A 20,214-nucleotide genomic window follows, 5' to 3' on the forward strand; every position below is an offset into this window, starting at 1 on the left:
AGGCAATTGTTCCATGCCTTCCAGTTCTGTGCATTAGAGTCCATTTTTCTTAGATACCAACTCCATCAGTATTATCGTTCTCGCCCAAGGAAGCGGTATGTGAGCAAGGGCTACAGGATGAGGCCGTGATGGGATAGAAAAACACATGAACATGTTACTTAAAAAAACCTGAACGTTTCCTAGGCTCTCCTGAACTTTCTGTTCACAGCAGTGTTCAGGAGCTTTTGAGCACTGATGGGAGAAACCACTGCTTACACATTTTTGTCACATTTGCTTGCTTAATAACACTGGAAAATTAATTTTTCACATGTGGACTTCAATTTCTCCTCCTCTGAAAGAAGATTGAGACTTAGGTCTTTGGGTTTCTGTAAGACTTAATTAATTACAGTGATTTGAGAATGAAGGATGCCCTGTCAGTGTCACTTATTCCCCATGCTCCTTCTTCTGGGTACTTATTAAATTCAGTGGTTTTGCTTTTAAAGTCAGCATAGCAAGATTTTTGGAATGACGCTAGCCGTGTGGTTCTGGCTGGTCAGTAACTAGGAGGGTCAAATTCCAAGTTGGCATGTGTTATTTTCGCTCACATAAATTGTCGCAGGAGCTGCTGCTTTTAGTGAAATCCCAGTGAGACTGGATTCCCACCCCAGTATTTTTCTTGTACACACTGTTAATGATGAATGTTGTGAGAGTATTTTCGGCAACTGAAGGCATGTTTTACACCTACATCCAGGGGGAACGAACTCCTCGCACGTGTTGATGTGCCTGTTCTCCGATACGGGTCTCTTTACCAGGCACCTTTGCTTTTAAGTTCGTGAGCGATCTTTTCTCCTTCCTCTGGAGTCAGCGCAGGTAGAATAGAGCAGATGGCTCAGTGTTGGCTAAGTGCTTGCTGATACACAGCAAATTGCTTCTGTAACCGACTGATAGGTTTCAAGCTTTAATTGAGGCTTTCAGCAAGGCGCTCAACAGTGAAAAGCATTCCGCTGAGAAAAACAGCAGCGTAACCATGGGCAAAGGTTCAGGATAGCAGAGTTCAACCCTCTTGGGGATGGCTCCTCTATTTATTTATTTATTTTCTGCTGCTTTCCCACCATCATTCAAGACTTCTGTAATGTCGCTTGCAGATTACAGCTCAGGATATCAGTGCGGCGCAACCCTTTGTGCTGAGAACGTGACGCAGAGACTGATAAATTTGGATTTTCTGCTTGCAGCAGGCTTGAAGTGTCTGCGAAGGTGGCTGTCCTCTGATATTCCTTGGAGTCACTGTCTGCCTGGTCTGAGCAGCAGCTTTTGTAGGTCTCTCTTGCACAGCAGGGAGCACAGCTCCTGCTGTCTTTTCTCTTATGTACGTCAGCATCCTCAGAATTTTAATTTTTAATGAGCATCTCTAAAAGGGAAAGGAAATGTCCCTTGCTCCTCCCTCTCCCCAAGCAGGAGTGGGTTTGACAGCGGAAGAAAGATGTTTGTGGTAGGGTTGTCTGAGCAGCGTCCTGTTGGGCAAGAGGGTTTCCTTCAGCAGCTGTCACTGAGACTGAAGGAGCCGCTCTCCAAAATCGCGTTTTAACTCACGCGAGTAAGAGGCAGCCCGTTGCAGGCAGGGGTACAGTAATCCAGTGGTCTAGCTTTTCCTGCTCCCCCCACTTTTTATCCAGCTTTGAATTCTGCTTTGAATTTGCTTTCTTCATAGTACAGGACCAAGGAATAAATTTCAGCATGGAAAAAGTATCTGTGGAGCTAGCTTTGTTTAGTGTCTTCAATTAGTCAGAAAGGAGTTGCTTCAAGTTACAAAGCTGGCTGTTTGGCTTTGAAGTTTAGATTTTATTTAGCGCTGGAGTTGGTCTAACAAAAAGACCCTAAAAAAAGGCACTACATGAATAAGAGAAATGAAACTCTATGATTCAAGTTTCCTGAAGAGTCCAAGAAATCAGTGATGTTAAAAGTAGTGCTGGTAGCTTAGGAACGCCGGTGGACCCTCTCTGCCCCAAGGAGCTCAGAAGTACGACGATTTTTGCTCAGTTCTGAAATCCCAAACACGTTGGGTAGTGTCCGCAGCGTGTGTTTTTATGTTCCTTTAGCTTTTCGATGGCTTAAAATGCACTGAAAACGCGAACTACTGCCAGCGTGCTTTTGTACTCACATGAATTTAATTAAAAAGATAATTAGATTGCTTTATCAGCCTTCACATGTCATCCCAGTGTCACCCTCTTCTCCCCCCCTCTAACAGTGTTGACAAACCCAAGGCATCTGAAGTCTGTATTTTTCTGTATTGTTCTGTTCTCCCATGTCTCGGGTGGGGTACAGAGGTGACTGTGGTTTCTGTTGAGTGGTCGATCTGCTGCCACGGTGGGAAGGAAGCGGCTGATCAGCAGAGCCAGCCTGTTCAGATGGTCCCTGCAGGGGCTGCCCTGTGCGAGTGGAGGGGGAAATGCCATGTAGCTGCAAAGCAGAACAAACCAAAGCAGACCGACCCTTTGCCAGGTCCACTGCCTAGATTGCACTGACGATGTATATAGCCTGAACTGTGCAGCTGAATCTGCAAGCTGCACAAGGTGGGGAGTTTTTGTGGTTTCCCTGGAAATGCAACCGAGGAATGCAAGATCCGTTTTTAGTGCAAAACACTGATGTTTTCATGTAAACAGAGAAGTGCCCAGCTTGTGTTGTTTAATAAACCTGAGAATGTATCCAGACTTTTCAACCAGAGGAGCAGATTCGTGCACAGAGAGGAGCGGAAGGGCATGTGAACTGAGCAAAACGCTGCTGTGCTATCCTGGTGATTGCTCTCCACCAGCCAGCACAACTCCTTCCCTGGCAGCTCCGTGGCCGCGCGCTGCCTCCAGCATTGCTCACTTTGTCAAGCCTCTCCTGGTCCTAGTGTGTGCTTCATGTTGTCCTTGGGAGTGGCGTTTTGATGCTCGTCATCGGTTCCTTGAACTTCTAGAGTTTCATCGAGCCACCTCCGGGAATTTGGGAGGGTGGGTTTTCTCTAAAGAATACTATTTATAATAAACAGCCTCTGTTCCAGTCGTTTGTGGCAACATGGCTGCCAAGGAGGTAAGAATTGTCTTTTGCTTATCCAGCTGGTTTATGGACAAGGCAATCAGTGGAGTAGCTTGGGCACAGCCATAAGTAGTGCAGGGGCATGCAGAGGGCTGGGGCAGGTAGGATTAGGCAGTCTGGAATGCTTTTCTTGAGAGTGGAAATGCTGTTGCATGGAAGACTTGGAGACTTCGCAAGTTAGTTTCTGTTACAATTGGAGGGTGACAACATGACTTTCTAGAATCCTTTAAGACAGGACAAAAAAGCCTGTGGGTCTACTGGAATTCTTCACTTTGATAAAATAGATTTTAATTCATTCTGAATGTGAATTCGCCAATTAGCAATGTAGAATAAAGTGTCTGTAGAATGATGTTTTGATGACCTCTCTCTCCCCCCCACTTTCTTAATTATAACTCCCTTAAAAAGAACCTACAGGTTTGGAAACAGTGTAATAGCAGGTATCTGTTATTAGCCTGAGGAATAAGGTATTTGCAAGAGGAGGTGATGGAAAGAAAGGTACTCTGGAGTTTGAAAACCTTATTTTAAAGTAAAAATGGAGTCACAGTTTTTCATTACTTCCACAAAAGAAATTGATTTAGACGTACGAGATTTTCTTTTCCATTTAAGTGTTTTAAATACAGCATTTCGACAAACAGAAAAGACAAAACTGAAAATACAAAGCAGCCCACTTGATGGTTGCATGTAGGAGGCACGTATCCAGTCGATTTTTTTCAAGGAGTTTATGGTGGTGTCAGTGTGACCCTTTCATTTTTCTTGCAGAAAAAGATTTACAAGTACAAGAAGGTGCTCAGTAACCCCAGCCGCTGGGAGGTGGTGTTGAAGGAGATCAGGACGCTGGTGGACATGGCGCTGACGTCTCCGCTTCAGGATGACTCCATTCACCAAGCACCACTGGAGATTGTCTCAAAACTGCTCTCAGAGGTAAGACCTCAGTAGTGCTCCTGCGAGACACTTCCACATTTCCACATTTAGATGAGAGAAAAACAGTTAAAAGTTGGTGGGTGGGTTTTATTTTAACTTGGGCTGTCAAAATTCTGCCTTTGAGTCTGCTCGTGACTTCTGCTGTCTTGAGTGGAATTTGTACTTGCTGGGAAGGAGTATTTGACCCATATTAGGTAGATTTCTAGAAACAAAACAAAACATGTTTCTCTTGAGGCTTTTGTTGTTGTTGATTATTTATGGTAAATTTATTATGAGTGCGATTCATGTCTTATTGCAAGTGAGTGGTAAAACTCCCCTTGACTTCTATTCCATTGGCTTTGTTTCCATGACCGATAATTCTTATAGCAATATGTATACACCAATAAATTCATTGTGCAGCCATTTTTTTATTACCATTTCTGTCAAAGAAAAATATTTTACTTCTTCAGAGGTATCTATCCTCCTCACATAGCATCTATTTCAAATAGTTAACTTTTCATGGACAGGAAATGTAATGCCAAGCAGGTTTTTAATGTTTTAGTTCTGATATGCAAAGATTTGCAATGAGCAAAAAAGTTGCTAGCTATTTTTCTTGCAGAAGGCAAAGATTGTAGCAACTCACAACTTTGTAAGCTCTGAATGGATCATGCTGCTGAGAAAGCCAAACGCCAACTCTTTTGCATAGATGGTAGCATAGGTGACTTCCCGTAAATTTATTGGCCTTTACTGGTTCTATGTTTGAAGAAGGAATTTCAGGAAGACCGCAGCAGTTAGTTTACTACCAACAAATGGTATACAACACCACAACAATCCTTTTGTTAATTTTTGTAGATACATACAGCCTGTCTTAAGAAAACATTTTTAAGAAACATATCGCTGGCTTTAATTTTCCAGTTGATTGAGATCTACTCGGGCATCTTGGTGTTTGTATGCTCAGCTTTCATGGCTAGTGTGGCTTGAATCTGAATGTGCTGAGGGAGTAGAAGCTTGCACAACCCTTCATAGCAAATAGTATACCAACTTCTTTAAGAGAGTGATTTTAATTCAATTAATTCTGTTCTGAAAATAAGCAATGGTAGTCTTGAGCCTTTCTGCTTGTGCCTGGTGGTAGCTAAGAGGACTGTGTATGCTGATGTGCCAACTCAGAGTACTCTTTGCTCATTTATTTCTTCTGTTCAACTCTTTCAGAACAACAACTTAACCACTCAAGACCACGAGAGCATTATTGTGGTGAGTATCTTTCTGTTGAAGTCTGAGGACAAATTTGTATTGTTTGGTAACGCTTCTGTAAATGCTTGCCTCTGCTCCCGTGAAGTGCGGCAAATATGGAAGTGTTTACGCCAGATCTGGTGAACTTGGGCAGGATCAAACCCATTTGTTCTACTGGTTTTTGTGTGGTTTTGTCATTCCTCTTTTCTTGTTTCGTAGATGAGTAGCAGTAAAGTTTCCTTGTCAACTTACATAAAACAGTGCAGCGTGTTGAGGGTTAATCGTCTCCCAAAATGGCCTCCTTACTAGGCTGCACAGTGCAATGGGCATATCTATATACATACTTTAAATAGTCAAAAAACATTATTTCCAGATGTGCCCTATAAAACCCTTAGGCTTAGTAGTTTCCTGAGAGGCTAATGCTGCCATATACAGAATGTCTCCATTGCTGATGGTATGTGAGCAAGCGATTGTTTTGGTAAGTGTGGATGTGTGTATGTGTCACTGCAGTTTAACCCCTTGCTTACTTGATTTATGAAAACATTCTCTTCAACTTATTTCTTTTGCATAGGTCGAGTTTATTTCGACATAGAAATAGAGTGAATCCAATGGCAGCTCTCTTCCTTGTGCCACAAAATACAAAATCTCAACGATTTATCAGAGAGGTGGAACTCGGTTCCCCATCACCGTAATTTGATTTCTGTCACTGGCCATTTCCAGGAGATTTTCCCAGTAATCTAATCTAGAACCTCACCACCACCTCATCATATCACATCTCCGTGACTCTTTCTGCAAAATGACAAGGTGGCATGTAGCTGTCAGTAGGTGTGAATTGTGCTGAACTGTTGCTTCAGATACCATTTTAGCTGGAATCAGTCACAGATAAGTTTCCAAAGTGGCATTTACTTTTCTTTAAGATCTGCTATAGCTTTCATTTTACTCTAGTGCCAAGGATAATTCAGGCCTCCAGTTACAACTGGTTGTTTTGGGGAAAGGATTTTTTAAAAAAACAGATGTAAGATAGCCATGCTGTGAGCAGGGAAAGTTGGACCAGGTGGCCTCTGAAGGTCCTTTCAGCCAGCAATTCTGGGTGATGGCTTCTTCAGTTCAAGTCCTGCCCTTCTGTAGGTTGTGCCCGAACCACTAAGGGTATGGCAGTTTCTGGGCATTCGGAGCTCACTGCCGTTACACAGCTAACCTGTGCTATTCTTAGGAAGTATTGCTAATACTGTGTATTTATGTAGTATCTTAAAAGTACACAGTGATTTGCTGTGCAGATGGAACCAGCTTTCCTTCTCTAGATGGTGCTGGAACAGATGGATATTACAACGGATCCCTTCCTGCTAAGGAAGGGGAAGCACACGTTGCCATAACTGGGCAACGCGAGACAGTAAGTTGCTGCTTTTAAGCGCAGCGCACGTAAGGAAAACAGAGGGCACGTTCGTGCTGTCACTCCTCCACGCTGGCTGCACAAGCAGAGCCATGACCTGCTTGACAGTGTCTGTTGGGGTTATTCCCCACATTCGGTAAGGACTGGGCTGAAATAATAAAGCTCATTTTTCTTAGGATGACAGCCAACCAGTTACACCTCTGATGCAGCGATGCTGACAGTTACCGGGCAGGTATAAACACTTGGCGATTTTGCAATACGTGGCTCCTGAGTTTGGCAGGTCCTGCAGCAAACACTCCAAAAGATGGAGTCTAGGAAGATCTTTAGCTCAGGTGTTTGATGGGGAGTGAGAATATTCTAGTCTCACTGAATAGTGTCCTGTTCTCCATCGGTCCACTTGCTGGACCACCACCAGAGGAAAAGTGAGCAGTTGCAGAAGAATGGCACACGATAACGAACACAGACTTCACAAATGGTTTGTGTAACCAAAACAGATCTTTGCAGATGTGCTTGGGTTTCATTGTTAAAATTCACTTTAATCTTGGCTGGTTTGTATGTGAAAGTGTCTATTGTGAAACAGTCATTGCAAGTAGACTCTCCGGGGCTGAAATCCTTAAGGAGACAAGAGGGAGGGCAAAAAACAAAGCAGGCTGCCTTAGTAAAACTCTAGGTGCCATCCAGATAAAATATCTGGTGTTCAGTTGCTTAATACAAAATGTCCTAGCTGCTGTGTTTAGAGTCTTACTTTTAAATGGGTACTGGGAATCCCTTTAGCTCAAGACTGGAAAAGCCCGAAGGCACCATCACATAGAGAGAATACATTGTTCTGGTACCATTTTCTAATTTACAAAGGAAGTAACAACATAAGTTCGTTACACCCTCAGTGGCAGGTGTATAACCTCTAACGTATTTACTGAGCATAAGCACATTGGTTTGTGTAGCAGCCAAGAAGGAATGGTTGAGCTCAACTTTCACAAAGTTAGATGCCTCATTTTGATGAATAGCGTCCTCCAGGGTAAGAACAGTGCTATGCTACTTTTAGTGAATTATTTCTCACAAAAAGGGCTTGAACTCTTTCATAAAGGGAGTGTGTGTGTCTGTGTATGGTGTTTTTCAATTTTTTCTTATATGGAGATGTTACAACGAAAACAGTGAGCCAGATTCATCCTTGCTGTATTACATCCTAAAACAATTTGTCTGCTCCTGTTTTCATTTAAACCATTATGAAAATTGTACTACTTTGCCATGTTTTATGTATTTATACTGGTGTAGTTAAAAGCAACATTTTCCAGAGGATTCATAGCAGAGATGTGCTTGATCTTACATGTAAAATAAACACACAGCCCACCTCTAATTTCTCTATTGATGATTTTGTCCTTCGTATTTAAAAGTGAGCTTTTTTTTTTTCCCCAAGGAAAATACTTCCCTGCAAAATGCTTACTTGAGTTGTAGTCCTGTAATTAATTTTTTTTCTCTCTTTCTTTTTCAAAGGCAATTGCACCTTTGCTGGAAAACAACCATCCTCCTCCTGACCTCTGTGAATTCTTCTGCAAGGTATCAGAACAGCTTTGCTTTCTGAAATCTCATAGTTGTGTATGAGTGTAGTTCTTTGAGAGAGTGGTTGATTTTTTTCTTTAACTCCCTACCTCATGCCCAAATTGATCAGAAGTGGGCACATTACGGACTTTTCCTCTTCAGAACTGAAACGGAGAAGGATGATGTATCTTCAAAATTGGCCCTGCCTTAAGTGGGGATTGGACCAAATGACCTCCAAAGGTCCTTCCCAATCTAAATGGCTCTAAGTGATACATTATGATGGTGTGTTTTAGCCTGTGATGGGAGATTGACTTGTTGGAACCCTCCAAGATCCACCTCAGGTTTTTAGCCTGGATTCCAAGGAAGGGAGGTTTGTGCCATGACACTGCCTGCCTCTACATATCTTTTTGTATCCAACCTCTTTACTTTTAAAACTGCTGACAAGTTTCAACCAAATTTGACAAAAGGTGTACAAGTCTCAAAAATACTACATTCCAGTGAGTTTTGTGAAGAATACGCAGTAGGGGAAGGAACTCTTTGAGTTCCTAAGCTCCCATGGTAATCTTCTATTAGATGCCAGCAAATCCATAGGAGAGAGCAGTGTTATGAGCACCCTAATCTCAGAAGAAATTAAGTTAGCCCTTGGATTTAATTAATCTTAGGGTAATCCATGCGTGGGGTGTGAAGCCATCTTCATAATTTCTGCAGCTCACAAAATGACTTGTTGCTTGTTACAGCACTGCCGAGAGCGCCCGCGGTCCATGGTTGTCATAGAAGTGTTCACCCCAGTGGTACAGAGGATTCTCAAACACAACATGGTGAGTGCACGTGTTACAGGAACTTAGACGCTTTGGAAAAGTTTTACTGTGATACTTTTTGTAATTAGCAGCTGCCCTATTGCCCATAGTGAACAAAGCACTGTGATATCTAAATCTTACCCCCCAGACTGTGAATGCTACATGCAATTGTGTCTTGCTTTATAAATGCAGAAATCATAAGCATTCAGTGGGACTTTAAAAAGCATCTAAGCAAAACCATGATTCGAGGAACGTTTCTTTTGGCAGCAGTGCCAGAGTATGCGGCTCCAGGTCTTTCCCACCTGGTTCTTGGCTCTTATTTATCCCCTCCATGCCATTCTTGTAGTTATAATGGTTTAAAATTAATTAAATAACAAAATCAGAATAGGGACTTTGTTGGTTTTGAGCTGAGGCCCTCAACATTTTTTCTTTCAGACACCCCAAGCTCTCTGGATTCTCATTTTTCTTTAGCCTCATGCCCAATGAGTTCTTACCTAGGTTTCCTCAATTTACTTATCCTTTTCTGCTGTTCTTCTTCCTCCTCGTTCCAGGAATCGTCTACTCTGTCATTTTATGGTTGTTCTCTCCTGGGCTTTCTCTCTTCTCTCATTGCTGATCAATTCCTTGCTAGTGATTGAAATAAATGCTAGGAGACTGCCCTGCCAGCTTTGCTCTCTCCACCCAATACACCAGATTTGCGTCCTCCCACCACCCCAACTCTGAAGATACTCTTACATGATCCGTATTCCTTTCCTGAGAGAAGTCTGGGTGTTTACCAGCCCTCCATCCTTTGTGGCATATTAAATTTCCTGCCATGGTTTTTAAGTTACATAAAGAAATTTTACTACACAGTGCAGTGCTGTGGCAAAGAGTAACAAATAAAAAAAATAAAATATTTCAGGCAGTTGACTTGGCTGTGATCTCAAGGATGGATCTTGTACCTCTGCAGCTACACAATCAACCTCTTTCCACTAACTGATACAGTTTTAGAGACCATCCACTGTCCTGCTGTGTATAGCATGAACCCAGTAGAAAACAGTTCATGTTTCTTATTTTTACAACGGTATTAGTTTTTAACTCCTTGAGTTTACAGAACTAGGTAGAAAGCCCAAGATGGCAAAAAGGTCGTGTTCCTGGCTCTGTGCCTGCACTGCGCAGACATGTAAACATTTTTGAATATTCTGTAGTGTTCAATGAAGTATTCTGTAAATGTTATTCTTGGATTCCGGAGTAATTTTTTTAAAGCATCCAGAGCTCTTGAGGGGTCTCAAATAAAATCTAAATGCATAGTGTAATGCTTGTATTTGGTTAGCTTCAGAGAATTGGGTATATTTACCATACTTAACATTTGCAGATTGAAAATCAACATGCCTGTACCGCAGTGTGTAGTCAGAGAATTTACAGTGCCATATATTAATTGGAGTGGATTTGAGCACTTTACAGCTCTCCAGGGACTTCTGTACTGAATAGTCTTTTAGAGAACATCTGTGTGTGTGTGCGTATAAATAAAGTTATCCTTTCGGGGGACAGTGCTGTTGGCAGTAAACTTCATAACCTTAGGAGGCCCCACGCGATTCGGTGTGCTTAGAGCAGGAGACCTAGCTGTCTGTTCTCACCTTTGCTGCTAATTTGCTCTGTGATCTTTGATAAGTTCACAACAAGTTTTGTTCCGCAGTTTCCCACCTATAAAATGAGGACAGAATGCAGTTACATGCAGGACTGGAGACTATTATAGGCTGAGTTGTTCGGGGCAACGTCTCAGTACCTTTGGATTTCAGCTGTTTAAAGGCTCAGCCCAAATGTTTGAATATAAGCACTATTGTTTGAGAGTGGGGGTTTTTTCATAGAATCATAGAATCTTAGAATCGTTAGGGCTGGAAGGGACCTTCAAAGGTCATCTAGTCCAACCCCCCTGCAAGGAACAGGGATATCTCCAACTAGATCAGGTTGCTCAGGGCCTCATCCAACCTGGCCAACAATATTGATAGTGTGTATTGTTCGTACCTGATATGGTGGCAGGGCATCATATTATATTTAGAGAGATATTTTATTTTAGAGCAGTCAGCAATGACATCTTCTTTGTGATCTCTTGGACTTCCATTCTCCCTTCAGTTAGGATACCTACACAGGTTGAAAAATTTAATAAATAAATTGCAACTGCAAAAGCTATCTTGCAAGGAGTGTTCATGAAATTAAATGGCACCAAATGACACACAAAGCACAGACAGTCTCATGCCCTTGAACCAAGTGTATTGGCACCTGCCTGAAGGAGTTGTTAGAAGTTTAATGATTCTAATTGTAATACCAACTGTGGAATCACCCACAGTCTCCTTGCTGGGTGAAGTTACCAGGTGGCCATTCAGCACTAGCAAAGAGTGACACTTAGACTTGAAGGAGATGTCTTTCTGCCGAGGATTGTATTCACATTTTTGATTACTTTCTCTAGCTGTAAAACCTATGAGATGTTAATATAGGTTGTGCTATAGAAGTACCTGAAACCAAAATAAGTAACAGAAGGTTTCAGTGCTGTGGGAGTGTATCTTCCCTTTTACAGACCACCAGTTCATTACAGCTCGTGGCATTTCTTTAAGATTTCTGTTGCCATTTATTTTTTTAGAATTACTCTTCTTCCCCAGCCAGCTGCTTGAGGGATAACTGGGAGGGCTGGTTTGTCCTCAGTAGGCCTCCTTCACCACTTGGAAATTTAGCTTTGTAGTTCTGTAACACCTGTGTAATAAGGTTACACCTGTGTAAATGTGAAGAAATGTGCTGTGGAATAACACTCAGCAGACAGCAGATTTTACTCCTTTCACATCTAAAAATATCAGGTGATGTGAGGAGATGCAGGATTTCAGTTAGCAGGTGCATTTCCTACTGCAGGATTTAAAGCAAGTATCTGTTGAGCTCACCTGTCAAATTCACATTGTAGCTGGAGTAAAATCCCTGGATAAAGAGCTGATCTCTGGTTTTATACTTGACCGCTTATTGATCGCATATCAAAAATATTTTCTCTAAAACCAGAACAGATACGATGCCAAACATGGAATTAAAAAATTATTTTTGAGCTGCATTTCTAAAAAACTGCAGTTATGAGTGGAAACAAAAATGCAAAACAATAAAAAATGCATTTCAAAATGAAAGCTATAAAGTGAAGTGTACGAAAGAAATGTAAGTGAAGGTAGGATTTTTTTTTTTTCTTCATTAAACATGTCTTTTGTTTCAAGGTGGGTATGGGGGAAAGGACAACTGGAAAGCGTGTCATTATTAGTGGGAAGAACATTACTTCAGCATGCAGTGCTACTGTGCTCTTGAAGCTGTCAGCATAATAGCAAAGTGAATTCAGTTGTGTTTGAGTTGATTTCTTTTGAAAACCCACGGTTTTGATGTACATTGCAGGCATGTTTCACCGTCTTCACTGAGTCTCTCCTTTTTGGACAGGATTTTGGGAAGTGTCCTCGGTTGCGGCTGTTTACTCAGGAGTATATTCTGGCTTTGAATGAGCTGAATGCTGGAATGGAGGTGGTGAAGAAGTTTATTCATAGGTTAGTTACATTTAATTTATGGTGTGTTTCCAGTCCTGTGTACATGCTTTGCTGTGTTACTTCTCCCAGCCCTGCTCGTCTCTTTACTGGCTGTTAAGAGTAGCTGGTGCTTTTTGGTACTGGCAAACAGCAAATAAATCAGAAGGGTCCATGAGGCAATGTTGCCGACGTTTTCTGTTTATTTTTTGGTTTTTTTAACTAATTCTCAAATATGGCCAGAGTTTTCTCCCTAGTCAGATGCTGGAAGCAAGTGGACTTTGCTGTATGTACATTCTTTTTATAGGTGTAGACTCAGCTTCTGCAGAGAGATTCCCATTAACTTTCAACCATGTAATGCTCAGTCATGTGTGAGATTTTGGGGGTATTGTAGAGATACCACATCAAATAAACTGAGGATGCAGCTTAGCTTTATTCATAACTAGTGCCATTGGGTAGGGTTTTACAGGGTTAAAATAACTCTCTGTTAGAGCCCTTCTGAAGATTCCCCAGGGCTGTCTACCCAGTTCTGGCACCCCGTTCTGTCTGACTGTTTTTGCCCACAGAAAATCTTCCTCACAATGATGTCATCTTGGCTTCTGTTTTTCAGCATGCATGGTCCAACTGGACAATGCCCCCATCCCAGGGTCCTGCCAAATCTTGTAGCTGTCTGCTTAGCAGCCATTTATTCGTGTTACGAGGAGTTTATCAACAGGTCAGTATGAATTCCCAGCTGACCGCGTGTTACTCGCTTCCAAATCTGTGAGCAAGATCCGTGTGAGCATGATGTGGGTATGTGAGAGCGTGTTGGTTCTCACTCTGCTCATTGCTGGCGTTACATGTGGGAGTACTGGTTAATCACATGCATGTTTTTGTAGACATGTGACTGTATTTGTTACACTTCGTGTGGTTGAAAACCAGAAAGATGCTGAACCTTCATCCACTGGTACTCACTGTGACGTGTTTGGAGGCAGCGAGCATGAGAATTGTCTATTGCACATCTTTGGCTCCCATGCTTAAAAATGGGGTCAGTGCTGGTGATGGAAGGAGCTTGGCAGTTCCCAGTACAGAAGTACTGCAAGCTGCAGTAACTTCCAGGACGAAGCTCAACAGCTAGCTGCGTGCTGATCTTGGCCACTGTTGAGGTATTCCTGTATGGCAGACTGCAGCGGTAACCAGCCTTTTTAGACCAGCAGAAGATGAGAGTGCTCCACAAGAGTCTCTGGGAATTAAGTGCTACTCAGAGCAGTGTCTGTTTTGCTCCCTTTCTGGCACACGAAGTATGTGTTACACCTAAAGCAAAGGGAAAGGTGAGATCTTGAAGAAGGGGTTGTGTGTAAATCCCTGTGTATCTACGGCTTTGAACCTGCACTGGTTTCCCAATGCTGTCTCCATTATTTTGGAAAATTTTGGTTCCTGACTTATCTCAAAATAGATGCTGCAGTTCTTGACGCACAAGCCGGTTTCCAGTAGAAACTGAGGTTCTCTGCTATTTTTCATGTTTCTTTATGCCCATCTGACTTCCCTCATGGTAGAGCACGGACAGGGGCTGCTTAGTGTCCGACAAAAATTCCAGATGTGAGGGCTGCAGACAAATGTCTGGGCATGTACTGTAGCCAGATACATACTTGGATGTGGGTTCTGTTACAGCTTTGCACAACTTGGATGGGAAAGTTCACCTTTGTACTAAACTGACATGCCAATTAGAGTAATGAAAAGCTCAAATCCTTCTAGAATAGGGGCTGCAGAACAGTCTTATTGGAGCCTTTTAATGTTTTTAATTGATTTCAGTAATCTGATTACAGAGGAGAAAGCAGTCCGGTGGGCTGGGGTGAAATGTAGCGGGAAATAGCAAAAGCTCTTGGCCTCTCAGTGTTGCACTCTCTCTGCTGTTACGTCCGTCTATTGAAATTATTTGTTTATTTTTAAAATTCAGTCGAGACAATTCGCCAAGCCTGAAGGAAATTCGGAATGGCTGCCAGCAGCAGTGTGACCGAAAGCCTAATCTCCCCCTCCGCCTTCTTCACACAAGTCCTGACCTGGTCTCTCAAGAGGCCACCTTGACTGAATCCCGTCTCAAGCCAGTTATTGTCACTTCAAACGAGATCCACGTGGAAGTGGAGCGCAACAACACCGCTAATCAGAAGATGACAGCCAACGTCGGCAATGACAGCGAGCCCAACCTGATTGACTGCTTGATGGTCAGTCCTACCTGCAGCACCATGAGCATTGAGCTGAGTGCCCAGGCAGACAGGATCCTTGCCTGTTATGTTGAAATACTCAAGATGCTGTGAGTAACTATTTTAAAAAGCTTTTTGAACAATGTCATCTTAACAATGGAGGGCTTTTCCCACAGGCCTGTCATCTTCAACATCTGTGGCCAGCAAGCACATGGTTGTAAATCTAACTCCAGCTCTAGAGCCCAGCCTCCGAAAGAGACATCTGGCACTGCCAATACGTTCTAAAAATAGTATTAGGAAGATGAAAACGGAAAACTTATTTGTACGGTGAGCCTCAGGCATATTGCAGAAGACGGGATGTTGTTGCCAGTGGTTTCTGTTTTGTTCTTGCCCACCACAAAATAAATAAATCTGTTTGTCTCCTCCAAGGCTCTTGGGATTGCCCGAGACAGAGCTAGAAAAGACAGGTCTGTGCTAGGCTCAGTGCTTGTGCAGGGATAGGCAGTGCCACTCCCCTGGCTTCAGCAGGAGTTGGATGAGGGCAGTGTCTTTCACTTAGCTGTTCTCCCTTTACATCTTTGTAGAAGTTTTATGACTTGTTCAGATTTACTGGTATTTGAGTGGAGCCTCTATTTGTCGACTGGTTGCTTTGGTACAGCAGGCCTGTATTAGTGCTCAAATAGCCTTTACAAAATGATGGCTTCGTGGTTTCCTGGGAGGCAAATCCTCTGAATATCTTCAAGAGGAGTATAAAATAAAGAGTTCTTTGGGAAGAGCTTGGTTTTCTCCTGGATAAATAAATGAAAAGTAGTAACACAAAAGGGGGGGCTGCAGAATGGAAGTTTATAATAGAAGTACAGTAAACCAACCCAAAACAACTTTGTTGACTTTGACAGCGGGTTCTGCTACTGAGTTGCAGTATGTCTTTGGGCAAACTGTTATATTTCTACATTAATTATTTTTAAACAATGTAAGGCTTAATGAAGTAATAGTTGAGTTTTTTAGAATACAAGACATGGTGGGCAAAATTTGGACTCTGCTGTAAGCCATGAGCATGTGGCTACACTGAAATAAAATGCAAATCTGGGTTTATGCTCTTGATTTAAATGAAGTCCAACTGCTGCGATAGAGGATTTTGTGAAAGTTTTGTCTCATGTTTTTGTTTGTTTTGTTTGTTTTTTTTTTCAAAATGCGTAGTACCAATTTGCAACGTAGTTCCTTCACTCACTGCAGAGCTGGCTTGGAAATGCATACATAAGTGCACACTCAGAACTAGACAGGACAGGTCAATCCAAGATGCTGTTCCCATTAGATTCTGGAGCAGAAAGTTGCTGAAGGTTAATTTTTGGATTTTTTCCCCTCCCTGGCCCAGCCTCTTTTGCCTTTAAAAATGTTTTCATTAAAAAAGTACAGCATCTGACTTTACTTCATCTGGTAGCTTCTAAGTCTTCACGCACTCAGGTGCTACATTAAACACATCGTGTATTTATTCCCATCCCCTTGACTCTAGATGTTTTCCATAAACACTATGAACTCTCTCAATCCTGATGCTGGCTTGGATGCTGACTCACTTAAGCATTGACGGTTTTGGTTTCATCATGCAGCTGACACACACTTATAAACAAATTCACGAATGGGCATGTTCTTCCTCACACTCTCCATGTTTTAAACATTTGATATGCCAGGTCTCAATTCCCATATAATTTCCTACACAAAGAACTTTTATTTCACGCCATACCTTAAAATAACATATTTTTTGGATGTGTTTGCTGTCTTTTTAAAAATCAAGTTCTTCAATAGCAGCAGTGAAAATGGGAATCTGTTATTGTTATCGCACAGGTTGTAGGTGTGGAGCAGCTTTGTGCCCCTTTTCAGCTTGTAGTGGTAGTTCTGAAGGGTGAAACCTGTAGGGTGTGTATAGTAAAGGACCAGCGATGCTACAGAATCGGTGCATCCCTCCTCAGACTGCCTTGCCAGAGTCCACACCCTGCTTGAGAAATCACAACCTGGGAGAATACAGGACGGTTTCTAAGGCAGAGCCATGGCTGGTATATGTTGCAGCTCCACTGATTTGGGTTCCCTTCTGTTCCTGTTCATCCATTGACGTTTTTTCTGGACCTGAAAGCATTAATGCAGAAATGAGTTCTGTTCCTGATTCTACCACTGGCTTACTAGGAGGTTTTAGATAAGTCACTTCTTTTTGTGCCTCGGTTTTCTTATCCGTAAAATATAGGTAAAGATTTTTGAATGTTGTCCAGTGATGGAAAAGCATTGTAGAAGAGCTAGTAGTTATTCACAGAAATGAAAGATAATGCTGTTTTGATGTTGATTCCTTGCATGCTCAAACTCTTCTTGAACCAAGGCTTTCCGATGCACTAAATACTATTACTGTACTTCGAAAAAACAAGGATATGAAGAAAGAGAGTTGAAGAACATGCCAGTAGGAAGAAAACATTAATTATAAACCAACTGCTATCCAGGAGCTGAGCTCTCAGCGGGCAGTCACTAATATAATGTTCTTATTAATAACGGTGGTAAGCCAAACATAAATAAGTTGCTTAGCATTGAATTTAATTGTTCTTTTAGGTGTCTGACTTAATATCATCCTCAAAACAAGAGTCGCCAACAATGATATCTTTTTTACATAATTAACTTAGGGCAGCAGGGAGTAATTTATTTAGGCATATTTTAATTATTGAAAATCTGGCAAATAAGAATTCTTAAGAGCATCTTCAGCAGAGGACATTTTATCGTTCACCTAACTCCTACACAATACTTACTTTTTTGGAGAAAAAAAGCACTTCTAATACTGATAAAAATGTAACAGCAATTATTTAATGATCACTGTAATACCTCTCTTTTTGCACAGAAGGCTAAATGTGAAGATTAGAAAGTTCATCTGTGTGGCTGTTATCACAGCACTAAGAACGTCTTTGACCCTTTTTCTAATGTGTTTGAGTAACAGAGCGCAACTGCTGCGTGCTAAAGGGGAAATCATAGTTTTAGAGATGATGGCAGATGACCCAAAGTCTGGGCAGATTTTAAAGGAGACACAGGTTCTGGTGGAACGTGGCATTTTTGTCCTGCACTCAAAAGTGGATCAATCTTCTGTGTCTCATAGTGTTATTGATGCCAGTCAGTGCCTCCTGAATGCTACAAGTCTTAAACTGGTGTGTAGAAAATGCACTAAATTAATTGAAATCTTTCTGTTCATCATATTAAATTAGAGGCTCTAAGAGCAGCTTTTTATTGTCCAGCTCCTACTTGCATGTTGATGTTTCCATGCATTAGAGAATTTCTTGTACAGCCGAATTTGTGCTTGAACAGCACAACTGCGGTTAGAGAAGCGGGATGCGTGGCCTCCTCCTTGGACTGGATAACTTCAAAGTCTCCGTGTCACCTGAAGGACCCCACTGATTCCTGTGGCAACACTCAGTGTATGGGGGGAACGCAGTGAAATCCAGATCAACAAACAGCAAACTAAACCGGCTGCAAGAACAGACACCTCTTAGGGACGCTGTGATGATGATGTATCATAAGCTGTCATCCTTCATCTGTGTTATTCTTTGTTTCCATGGCTACCTGTAGTGGCAAGGGTCCTTCCAGATGGCTGAACACTCGTACCCCTCTCTGGGGTCTGTGTGACCACGGCAGAGTCGGCTCCTTGGAGCACGATGCTGTGGTGCCAACTGTGAGCCGTGGAAGCCTTTTCTGTTCTCTGCAGCCAGGGCAGGACCTCTCCAGGGCCCTTCAATGGTTTGCTTCTTTTGAAAAAACAAGCAAGCCCAACTCAAAAGAAGGTTGAACTTGAAAAGACACTTCAATGTTTTGCAGGTAGAAGGTTTGTACCTTATATGACAAGGGATCTGGGTTTTTTTCTCAGCCTACCCTGGAGTCCTCAGCTAGACCTTGTGTCACACGGTTCAGAGGAGTTGGACCTAGAGCCAGGGAAAGAAAGGATAAGATGCATGCCTAGGGGCTTGGCCATCTCATTATAGGAGTTACCTAAAAGATTTTTGATCTCATCAAGCTTCTTAGCTGGAGAAACGAGCTGCTTCCAAGTCATTGCTCCTTGTCTCTGTATAATCCTCTAAAAGCGGAGGGCTTGGGGCTCGCAGTCTCTCAGTGATAAGACCGACAGCGTTCCAAACGCAAGCACCCGCTGGAGCTTCCCCTGCCTTCTCTGCATTCCCCAATAGGTCAGTGGCATGCTCTGAATATCCCAAGTGGATTCTCTTATGTCATGTTTATCAGGGTTGCCCTGGGCTGCTGATATGTTTTGGATTGTTTGTGCCGCACATGACATATGGGCAGGTTTTCATTTTGGTGAAAGGTGATCCCGGGGAAGGAAAATGTATGATGTTGGCAGGCCGGTAGCGACGATGGCCCAAAGGCAGTGTCACTGCAGTCAGGGATTATTTAATTATTGTGGTTGGCCAATGTTCTGGCCGATCCCGTAAAAAAGGTTTCTGGGTAAGTAAAGCTGTGTGCAGTAGCAGGTGACTTGTCTGACAGCCTTCACTCGCCTGGCCTGACCTCCCTCCAGCCCACCACCCTGACCTCCCTCCAGCCCACCACCCTGACCTCCCTCCAGCCCTGCACCCTGACCTCCCTCCAGCCTGGCACCCTGACCTCCAGCCTGGCATACACCGCCCAGGAGCCCATAGATCAGGCTGCAGGTTGGCTGCTGTGCTACTCACCTAAAATTGCAAATCCTGCAGAAATCAGAGCCAGGGAGTACATCAGGGAGTCTTCCTCCCCCTCTGCTTGTATAAGGCCGATCCTGGGATTTAAGCTGTGTGATGAGCGTGAGCGTTCAGCCCACTGCCCTTTGAAGAGCTCCAAAGGGAGTTTGTCACAGGCGCTCTCCCGAGGTCTCCCTGTAGCTCTGTGCTCCCTCCTCCTCCTGGCATGGCCTCTTTGTCTGGCCCATTGTGGTGATTGTTAACTGCAGCCAGAGCTAATCTTTCTTTCCCTGCTTCAAACACTTCTGTCTTGTGTTAGAGCTTTGAATGGGCTGAAAAAAAAAAAAGAAAAAAAAAAAAGAAAAAAGCAACTGTCTGAAATGAAAGAAGAGTGCAGATGAGATGAGCACAGACAGAAGGAAAATGTTTTTGAAAAGGGAATAGGTGGGAGGAGGAGAAACACTGTAGGCTTTTAATAAGTAGTTTAGTTTTATTCTTGTGCTGTGTTTGTTTCATGTTTCCTAGCTCAGATTGAAGGGATTACAGGTTGTGCAGATTTGATGTTCAGGTCCCACTCATGTGACCAAACTCTATGTATTTCATTGGAGACAATCTTCTTTCTTTCTTCTCCGCCTAGGAAAACAGGCTATGGTTTATTTTCCATGCCCTCTCACAGCCCTGCGCTGCGAATGGATGCCATATGGAACTCCCAGCTCCAGGAACAGTCAGAGAGTGATACTGTCCGGTTCTGTCTGCAGTGTTTCACTTGGTCCTATTACCAAGCCGCTTTTTTCTTCCTCTTGCAATTTCCTTTGAAAATCAGCCATGAAAAATTGATTAGTTCACATTATTGCTAATCACGACTCTCCAGGTTGCTGAAGGAGGAATTCTAGTGGTGTAACACTTCACCTGAGATGTCAC

The 20,214-nt window shown here is 42.7% G+C and overlaps 1 protein-coding gene across 2 annotated transcripts in view; it reads left to right on the forward strand.

The window, feature by feature from the left end:
• CMIP (c-Maf inducing protein) overlaps positions 1 to 20,214 on the forward strand; it is a 132,821-nt gene that overhangs the window by 94,655 nt on the left and 17,952 nt on the right. For both annotated transcript variants that reach the window (XM_086620789.1, XM_086620788.1), the window contains exons 4-10: positions 3,817 to 3,978; positions 5,167 to 5,208; positions 8,069 to 8,131; positions 8,851 to 8,931; positions 12,349 to 12,452; positions 13,039 to 13,143; positions 14,365 to 14,718. In XM_086620789.1, coding sequence (XP_086476915.1) covers positions 3,817 to 3,978; positions 5,167 to 5,208; positions 8,069 to 8,131; positions 8,851 to 8,931; positions 12,349 to 12,452; positions 13,039 to 13,143; positions 14,365 to 14,718 — 911 coding nt within the window. The remainder of the gene's footprint in view (positions 1 to 3,816; positions 3,979 to 5,166; positions 5,209 to 8,068; positions 8,132 to 8,850; positions 8,932 to 12,348; positions 12,453 to 13,038; positions 13,144 to 14,364; positions 14,719 to 20,214) is intronic.

Source organism: Tauraco erythrolophus, chromosome 15 (genome assembly GCF_009769465.1).
Source record: "Tauraco erythrolophus isolate bTauEry1 chromosome 15, bTauEry1.pri, whole genome shotgun sequence".
In the NCBI taxonomy this organism is placed as follows: domain Eukaryota; kingdom Metazoa; phylum Chordata; class Aves; order Musophagiformes; family Musophagidae; genus Tauraco; species Tauraco erythrolophus.